General features: G+C 41.3%; 1 protein-coding gene across 1 annotated transcript in view; it reads right to left on the bottom strand.

The window, feature by feature from the left end:
* Positions 1-9,141, bottom strand: part of LOC109534334 (DNA-binding protein D-ETS-3) — a gene marked incomplete in the record, with an annotated part of 56,819 nt that overhangs the window by 25,061 nt on the left and 22,617 nt on the right. Inside the window, 1 exon segment of the mRNA XM_048669285.1 lies at positions 4,095-4,184. Coding sequence (XP_048525242.1) covers positions 4,095-4,184 — 90 coding nt within the window.

The following is a 9,141-nucleotide window of genomic DNA, read 5'->3' as shown; positions in this document are numbered from 1 at the left end:
TAATCTAATCTAACCCATCTGATGTTGCTAAACTTGCGTGCCGAAAACCAATTGTACAAAATATAACCCTGTTGAACAGGATGGTTTTTGCGCCCTTAAACGGTTTTTTCCTCTGGCACCAATTAATCCCACCGATATCTTGGTGCTTCAGTTGAAGAACGCCAATGAAGTTAGAGCCAGCGAGAGTAAAAAGTGCAAAGTCGGAGAACTCCAACTCTTAGCAGGAAATAACGCGGTTCTCCCCTTGACGTTTTGCGGCATTGCCGCTAATACGACAGTGGAAATTTGATTAGGCGGTCGTTTGATTTGTTGTGCCAGGTCGGAGGAACAACATCCAGATGGGCAGCGAAAGAGTTTTCGGGGGGCTGGCAAAATGCGGCACATGTAAAATTAAATAAACAATCGGTGTTGGCGCAAAGTGGCTGAGTGTCGGAAGCGGGGCGGCGCAGCAGCGGATGCCGCTGTCTCCGGAACATTTCCTCCCGGAGCGGCGGCCAATTTCACCCGGAGCGGACGTTTCCCACCGGAGTCCGGACAGAATACACAAAACGGCCGGGCCTTTCATTTTCGCCTTTTTATCGACACCACATCGATGACTAATTCCAGATTTTATTGGCGCCCATTTTACAACAATGGAACATTCCTCTATTGAATAAAATAGCCCCGATTTACAACCTTGTCAAAACTTGATTTCTCATCATTCCTCAATTGGCGGTTTTTTTTTGGGGTAAGAAAAAGGTCGCGATGTGCGAACAACCCCCAATATCTGTTCAAGTTCAGTTTTTCAGTTATTTGCAATATAACGGCTCCGATGCTTATTCAGTCTAAACTTTGCGATGTTGAAGCTTAACTTCCGCTAAACTCGCATGCTTTGTTGATTTCCTGAGTCACTGCTCATGCAAAACGAGCATCGTTGGTGCAAAATAATTTGTCCCAAGAGTCCAGGCGTTATGATTTGTTTACGTCGCCATGGAAACACTGTTGTATTTGGGCGCCTATTCCACATTCAGCCCATTTGCACCATCGGTTCACTTTAGCGCAACTAATTTTTAATTTCTATATAGGGTGACCCACATATACAGAGTGAAAAAACTTGATTAATTCGTTTGTTTTTTTCCAGGAAAGCAAATGCGATGGTCCTGTCTCATCATCTAAAACCAGGTGAGTCCATTAACACATGAGTTTGCATAATCCATGTTAACCACAACATCCTCTCTGCGTATTGTTTTAATGGTTTGCGTGGTTGAACAGTGAGAGATTAGTTGAAATATTCGCGATCGCTTAAATGCCGAAATCGAAAGCACAAAGGCAGTTAAAACCGCGCCGCAATTGTAAGTCGCTTCACGAGCAAGCCGCTAGAGGCGTCACTTAATTCAAAGAGACTAATGAATAGTCTCTGATTAGTGAGGCGTTTGTCTCGCTTGCACCCCTTTCGTGTTGCCATGATCTCTTTATCTTGAGTGGAGTCTTTTAGAGGTAAGTGCGAGAGCATTAGATGGGCAGCTACAGGCCGTAGATTCCGTCCTAGACAAACTCTCAATTCAAGTGATTCCAATCCCGGAAATTGGCTGGATTGGGAAGACCTCGTCACTATGTACTATAACTAATGGTTAAGCACACTTAACAGGATTTATAATCTTTGTGCACAAAAGGTCAAAATATTGTCTCACGAATCGCTTCCAGTCCATGGGGTTTTAAAGGGACTTTCATGGCAATAAAGTGTGCAGCTTTCCCTTTTATTAGGGCCCAATCACAACACTAATGATGAGTTTCCAGGGCCGCACTCTACCCTAAACAGTAAATTTTCAATAGGGCAACCACCCACCAAGTTTCAATTGACGGGTTGTAAATGGAAATTGTTTGCATGTTTGGATGGCTCGAGGCTTTCCGGCCCATAGTTGTACTTTCTAATCGATATGGAAACGGTTTGCTAGCAGTTCAGTTCGGTCCTGTTTAATGGACACCAGCGCAGGTCGCATGTTAATAAAGTAACAAAGCCGGCCACTCGAGTGAAATAAGTGCAAAATATTAATGCGAATCGGCCTCCGGTGTCGTGCCCGAGTGGTTCTGACACGTGCCGCAATCCGGGCCCCCCTACGTGGAGTCACGTGTTGGGGCGCGCGGGAAACTTGACCCCCCCTGTCAAGCCCGAGTCTGATTTTTATCGGATTTGCTACGTTTTGATTAATGCGAATTCAAAAAAATATATGTGTACAACCAAGTTTTCAACCGGCCGGTCATATGCCTAATAGGCCTCTCCACTAAGGCAGGCCTATTTTCCGTCGCTCCATTATTCCCCAGCCGACGTATCTTGTGTATTCTCCACGTCGAGCGTTAAAATTGGCGTGTTCTTGCGTTAACTTCTCCCGAAAGATGCGATGGGATAATAATAGCAATTGGAGAAATGTACTCGAAGGGGAAATGGCTTGCATTAAAGCTACGTATCTCCTGCTGGTGACGATTTGCACTTTTTACTACTCATCTCGCCGCTTTTCAGCCTGCACGTACTTAGTGTGCCCAATAGCGGTGTTTAATTGGAGCACTTCGGCTGCTATTGTCTTTCATACGCTATCGCATACGAAAAATCGCTATCGACTTGGTTGGAAATTCGAATTAGTGGCGAAAAAAATATTACGATTTCTAACTGCTTCAATGGAAGCAAGTAACTGTGAGTGAGTGGGATTCAGTATATACGTTTAAATTCGGTGGATTCGTTGATTTCTCGAAATCCGTCCCTAATGAATGGAGACTGGGAATTTGACCGACGGGGATCACTTGTAAATTTTAAAAAATCAAGTTTAAAAATTGAACGTTACGGTTGCGTCTACGATAGCCATCATCAAGGGTTCGTGTACGGCAAAGTCCTGTGCGGAACAAACGGTTTGGCCTGAAGCTCCAACTGAAGACTGAAATCGCAGTTATTGAGTGCTCAAACCCTCTCAATTTTACTGAAAATGTATGATTTTCAAATTACACAGGAGAGAGGTAGAAAATCGGGTCAAACATGTCTAAAGCTTTGAGAGGAAACTTTTAAGGTGTTATTTTGATCATTCGGGGGCATTCAGACGCACCTCATATATAAAGCTTTAGTTTTTGCCCATATTAAGCATGGAGATGACTAGTCCATGTCTCAAAATCGCTTTAATAGACGTCTTATAATTGAAAACTCGAAGAAAGGCGGTTTTCATCATCAGTCAGCAAAAGGAAATTGTTTGTAAAACATCCAGTTTCATTAATTTTTGCAATACGCCATAACGTTTCGGTTGCATCTACAATAGGCAACTTCAATGGTTTTGAAGTTAGGCAAAATCCTACCGCTAACAAACTGTTTGCACTGATGTTTAGCATGAAGGCTGAGATCGAAGCTATTGAGTGTTGAAAGCTGCTGATTTCGTACGATCAAAATCACTCAAAGTGATACGAAATCTCTGACCAAAAGAAAAATGTGTGAAAAACACCAATTTTTCGAAGGTTTCAAAGTTTCGGTACATTGACGACAGCCATCATCAAAAAATCGATGTTGGATCGTATTTTCGGTAATTTTTGAGAATAATAGGTATTTGCAAAGAGTGAAAAGTGGCCGAAAATGGAATTCTTCCCAAAAAGAGCACTGGTTACTAGAAAGAGTTACTTTTGTATAAGGTGAGCAAATTCTTAGCCGTCCACAAGAGTGTCTGATATTGACAATTACCCGATTTTTCGCAGAAAAAATGTACGATGGAAAAACTACAAAGCAACACCAAAAAAATTAATACCAGCAACAAAAGCCTAATCAAAAGAGACAATCGTGCTTTCCCCTCTCGTATCAATTAGTTTTCGATGAGTAAATTGTACCAGCGCCCTCTGTCGAGCCGCATTGCAACCTTTGCCAGTCGCTCTGTATGGATTTTTCTCACATATCGACGAGTCACCGTATTGAACGTCGCGTGTGTGTCATACACTATGCAATTATGAGAAGAATCGATTTTCCAATTCTAGATTTCTGCCCTTGCAGTCAATAGGGTAGTTAGTACAGGTTTCTATGCTAACTCGGATTTTTTCGGAAAATCTCGAAATATTCTGCCTATAACTCAATACATTCGTTTGGAACTTACCACATTTGGTCCTACTTAGCGTTTCCGAGAGCGTGTTGTACGATTTGGGTGTGCTCACTTGCGAATGCAGGGATTTATCCAGAGCCAAGCCTGAAAAGCAGACAATTGATTTATTTTTGAAAAATTATCGGGCTTAGATCTGCAAACTTGTTTCGTTCTAGTGTATTTTGATGGAAAACAAACGAATAAATGGAGTCGCAGCCTGCTGGGCGCATTATTCATGCGGCTCTTCCTTATGGACTTCCGGCCCTAAAGTCAAGTTTGCCTTCGCCCGAAAATTATTGCTCACTTTGCTATTAGCGAACAATGCAGTTAAATTGCGCGATGCTCGCCTGTTTTTGTTTGGTTAGTGGTTGTTGGCACGCACCGGCGTCGCACCCGTGGGAACGTCGGTCCACCCTATAAACGACCAACGAGTTCAACTGGTTTGAATTTTTTTTCACTCCATACATCCTTTGTTTTGTGTCAGCCAAATCGATCGCTGAGTAACGCAGCAGTGTCTTCGTTTGCAAACTCCACGGGGTTTAGATCAGGATGGCAAAGTGGCCAAGAAGTTTCTGATGGTTTTTGTCGAAAATTCGGCAGTTCTAGACCTGGAAGTTCGTTGTTCGTCTCCCCCCAGAAAAGCCACGGGATCAGCTAATGGTGTACGGATCATGCCCTAATTCGTTAAATGGCCCGAAACATATGCTTTGTAGACGAGAACGTCTACCGATTTAGATGTCATGTCATCCAGAAGTTGTTCGTTCGCCGATTGTTATTGTAATTCTTAATTGAGACTTTCGGATTAAACGGCGCTCGGGGGCGGATTAATGATTTCTGGCCCCCATGCGGGCCGGGGTGAATATTTGAATCTTTAGATGTGTAATATTGAACAAGAAGAGATACAGGTGTGTTTTTTTTTCATCTTTTTCGTTGGTGAAGATGTGTCCACCTGTCTCCCAAATGGACTACAGGAATATTCTTGAAAATTCCCTGTGTGACTTAAGCCCGCCTTAAGACAGTTTTGCGAAAAAACGCCAGTTCTCCTGCTATGAATATAAAAGCAATCGAATCGGCTATAAATATTGGGGATCAGCAGGGTGGGTCGAAGATCAAATCGGGGGATGATCCCGAACCATGTTACTGCTGTTGAAAAACAAACGACCCCAGTGGCGGCGCCTTGTTTGCTCTGCTTCCCTTCGCTGTTGCCTTTCTTTTAGCTTTCTCCGAGCTTTTTGCGGTTGAAGGTGGTCGAAACACCGATCAAGCAGACCTGCCGTCACCAAGTTCGAGTGAAACTGTCGAAAACTTGGGGGATTCGTCGATGGGGTTAAAAAGTGGTGTCTCCGGCACTGCGCCCTAGCGACACGCCCTGCCGGTTAGCGGGTGCCACTAATTGATAAACTGCCGAGCGCGTCACGCCGCTGCTCCAACCCTGTCAGTTCTTTGTTGGTGAGAAAATGGATTTCCATTGGATACATCACATGATTTATCGCGATTCCATGTCGAACTGTCGGTCGCAATGATATGTGACGATTGCGTTCGCAGCGGGCTGCGATCTTTTCCTGCTTTTGTTTTTCCCCATTTCAAGCAAACGAGCGGGGCAAAAATTAGCGATTTTTCCCGAGAGAATGTGGCGCAGTTGGCTACAATTAGTCGGGAAAATCACAAGAGTCATATGTTTGGGTTTCAGTGTTTGAAGCTGTTTATGTGGTCAAAACACGGTTTTTGTTACACGTTTTTCCTTAAATGTCAAAATTTGACATAAAGCCAATTTTTTTAATGGAACACCCCATATATTTTTAGACGGATCGATGGGATTTCTGTTCCTGATTTAAGAAATATTTACAAGGTGGTAATCCACCACTAATGTAACAAAATTGCGCTTTAGGCAAATTTGACTTATCTGAAAGTTAAAATTTTCCGAGATACAGGGTGTCAAAGTGTGAATGAAACGTTCGTTTATTTTTAATAGATTCTTACCCAGTTTTACTATGACCATAAAGGTTTGTTTTTGGCAGTTTTTTGGGTCGACAAATCTAAATTTCCTATTACTTGGCTTGTACATCCTAGAGGGCGCTAGCGGCAATAGTCAAATTTTGACATTTCCGGTGTTTGATATTTTTATTTTCAATTCAGATTTTTAAAAATTGCGTAAAATTAAACAACTTTTGTGCTGCTCACTTTCACAATTTTTTTATTTCCTATATTTTGAGTGTGTTCAGGTTATTGCGGCTGGCGCCCTCTATTATCTAGAAGCCAGGTATTAGGAAGTATGAATTATTCGTTCTAAAAAACTTTCAAAAACAATTTTTTATGGGCATAGTAAAACTGGTTAAGATTCTATTAAAAATAAACCGAAAATTTGTTTATGCGTTGACACGCTGTATCTTGAAAACTGTTAACTTTCAGATAAGACAAATTTGCCTGAAACGCAATATTTTTCCCTAAACAATTTGTCAGTGAATTTTGGCACATTAGCTGAGGAGCACCATGTTTATCGCCTTGATTGTTTCAGCCGTTCTCTATATATTATGTTTTAAATCTTGTAAATAGCAACAAGTCAAAGTAGCCTTAACATATGACGAATCAACAACAATGATAGAGAAAATAGGAAATAAATTTAATTTTTTTCGTAAACATCGGGCTCCACTCTTATGAAATTCTCGGCGAAAAAGTTTTTTTTACTGCTGTAGACCTATGGAGCAACAATGATGCAAATTTACGGTGTTGGGGGCGTTTGGAGACATTTAATTTTGTCGAAAACATCGACCTGCACTTATTCAACATTTGTAAATTCAAGAAAAACTGAGTTTATTCGCGAAAAACACCTTTGGGCTGTGGTTATTCGAAAATTTCAATTTTTGCAAACCTTGAAATCCCTCTTTCCTTTCAATCGTTTATTGCTCGAATATTGATGTTTTTGTTCAAGTAATTTTAATATTTTCTTTGAAAACCGTCGCTTTCTAATAAATATGAAAGAGAGGTAAATATGGATCCTTCTCAGGACCCCCAAATGTTCAGTAAATGAACGCAAAAGAACAAGAGCCAAATGGCGAAAGCACGTCCATTAAGAATGTGAAAACAGCCGAGGTGTGAGAGAAGAAATGAATAAATATGTTGAAGAGCGGCAGCACAACCGCGGTTGACAACTGAAGAAAATGTTAAAAACACTTGGAAGCCTTAAAAGAATGAGATGAGTAAGCATGAAGCTTAACTCACTTGGAGCGCTATACAGCAAAAGGTTCAGAGTAGAAATAGTGCGAGGACACGAAGAAAAAAACAAACTTAACGAAAATGATGACAGAAAAAGAGGAGAATTTTAGGAGAATGCTGCCGTTAAGAACTTTGCAAAGGCAACAAAAAAAACAGCTTCCAACGATGGTTGCGTGCAAAGCAATTGATTTTAGAGAATCAGACGAATTGTTTCAGGGCTTGTAGTCTAGATCAACATCCCCCCGACTTTAAGCCAGTAGTGGTGACACGAAGTATCCAATTAAATTTAATTGAAAAGTTTCGAGATACCGTTGTCAGAACTGGTTATACGCACCGCGACTACAGAATAATACGTAATCATTATGCCGTTATCGCGAAACATCGGAGCATCGCCCCCACAAGTTTGGGGGGTTGGTCTTGGGGCCCTGATTAATAGACTGCGATCCCAGTGCATTTAGTAGTTCGCAACTTCCACACTAGGGGTCGAAATAATCTGATAACGACTTTATATTGCTCGGCGCTAACGACAGCTCACCCCCCTCCTTTTCGCTTGACAGTGATTTAATGTGTCGAGATGGTTTTTGCGGGTTGCTGAGTGGGGGATTAGCTCTGGATAGCTGGATTATTCACCAGTCAAAGCAGACGTTTTTGTCCACCAAAAAAGCCAATTTTTTCCCAACAAATCGGAGAGTTTCGGTTTAGAAAACGCGTTGATGAAACTTCTTTCCATAGTGGTCGCTGTCAAATACTGTCAAAGGCTTTGTATACAGGGTGATTCAAAATTGGCGTCATTCCTTTGGAGGTGTTGTCTGAGGGTGTCTTGGGAGTACACAAAAAATATTTTAAAAAATTTAATCTTATTAAAAACTCAGATATTTGCCAAAAACTAGATCAGAAGGATGGCAACAATGTTTTTCAAGGTAATCTGCCTAATTGACATTACGTAAGTACCTGTTCCGTTGTAATTATTAAAAACTCCGGTAACCAAGGATAAACATGAAGCAACGAAATTAAACGAGACAAAAACATGCGTTGAGGTTAGGATAACGGTGTCACCTTGCGGTCAGTGCTGCGACAAAACAGCCCCCCGAGTGCTGCCATCTTTTTGGAGCAAATAAGTGAGGCAAATGCACGTCTAAATAGGCCACAACGGTCATCCAAAACCACCAGGTAAAGGTTATGTGTCATTGGTCAATATTATTGACAGTTTGACAAATGCTTGTTATTATTGACAAAGGCTGTCTACCTGTAACTGACTGTTAATGGCAAAAAACATCATTGACGCTTTGACTTTTCATCAAAAAATTGTAGAAGAGTACTTTTTTAATATCAAAAATTTTTGAATGCTTAAGTATTTCATTAGGCTTCCAATCAAATATGGGACCTCTTCAAGGTAATGCTTAATAACAAAGTTGAAATTCGATCTTCAACTGTTAATATCTCCTTGAAATTTTCGGACAAAAAGAATTTTTCGTACTCTCTAAGTGGGCCCCTATATGACGCCAATTTTGAATCACCCTGTATGGCATAGCCTACTGCTCGAAGTTCAAAACATGTTTGTTAAAATGACCCATCGAGGTACCGAAATGAATCAAGTCATACAATTAATGGAGATGATTGAGATGGAGAAGCCTTACAGTCAATGGTTCAAAACCCATGTCAAATCTACAAGGCAAAAAGTTATTGACTGTAACGAATGTTCAGTAAACTTGATGCCAAGCGCCTCTTGTTCCAAATCCTGACCGAGTGTTTCAAAAACTATCAACTTCAGCGTTTCCATTGTTAATGAATCTCGTTCCATCAAAGTGTTTTTTGCATGCGCATGTTTTGCGTCGGATTTTCGCCTTAA

Source organism: Dendroctonus ponderosae, unplaced genomic scaffold, assembly GCF_020466585.1.
Source record: "Dendroctonus ponderosae isolate FM_Combo_2020 unplaced genomic scaffold, Dpon_F_20191213v2 Dpon_F_20191213_8, whole genome shotgun sequence".
In the NCBI taxonomy this organism is placed as follows: Eukaryota; Metazoa; Arthropoda; class Insecta; order Coleoptera; family Curculionidae; genus Dendroctonus; species Dendroctonus ponderosae.
The sequence above is the reverse complement of the archived record's forward strand: the minus strand, read 5'-3'. Positions and strand labels throughout refer to the sequence as shown.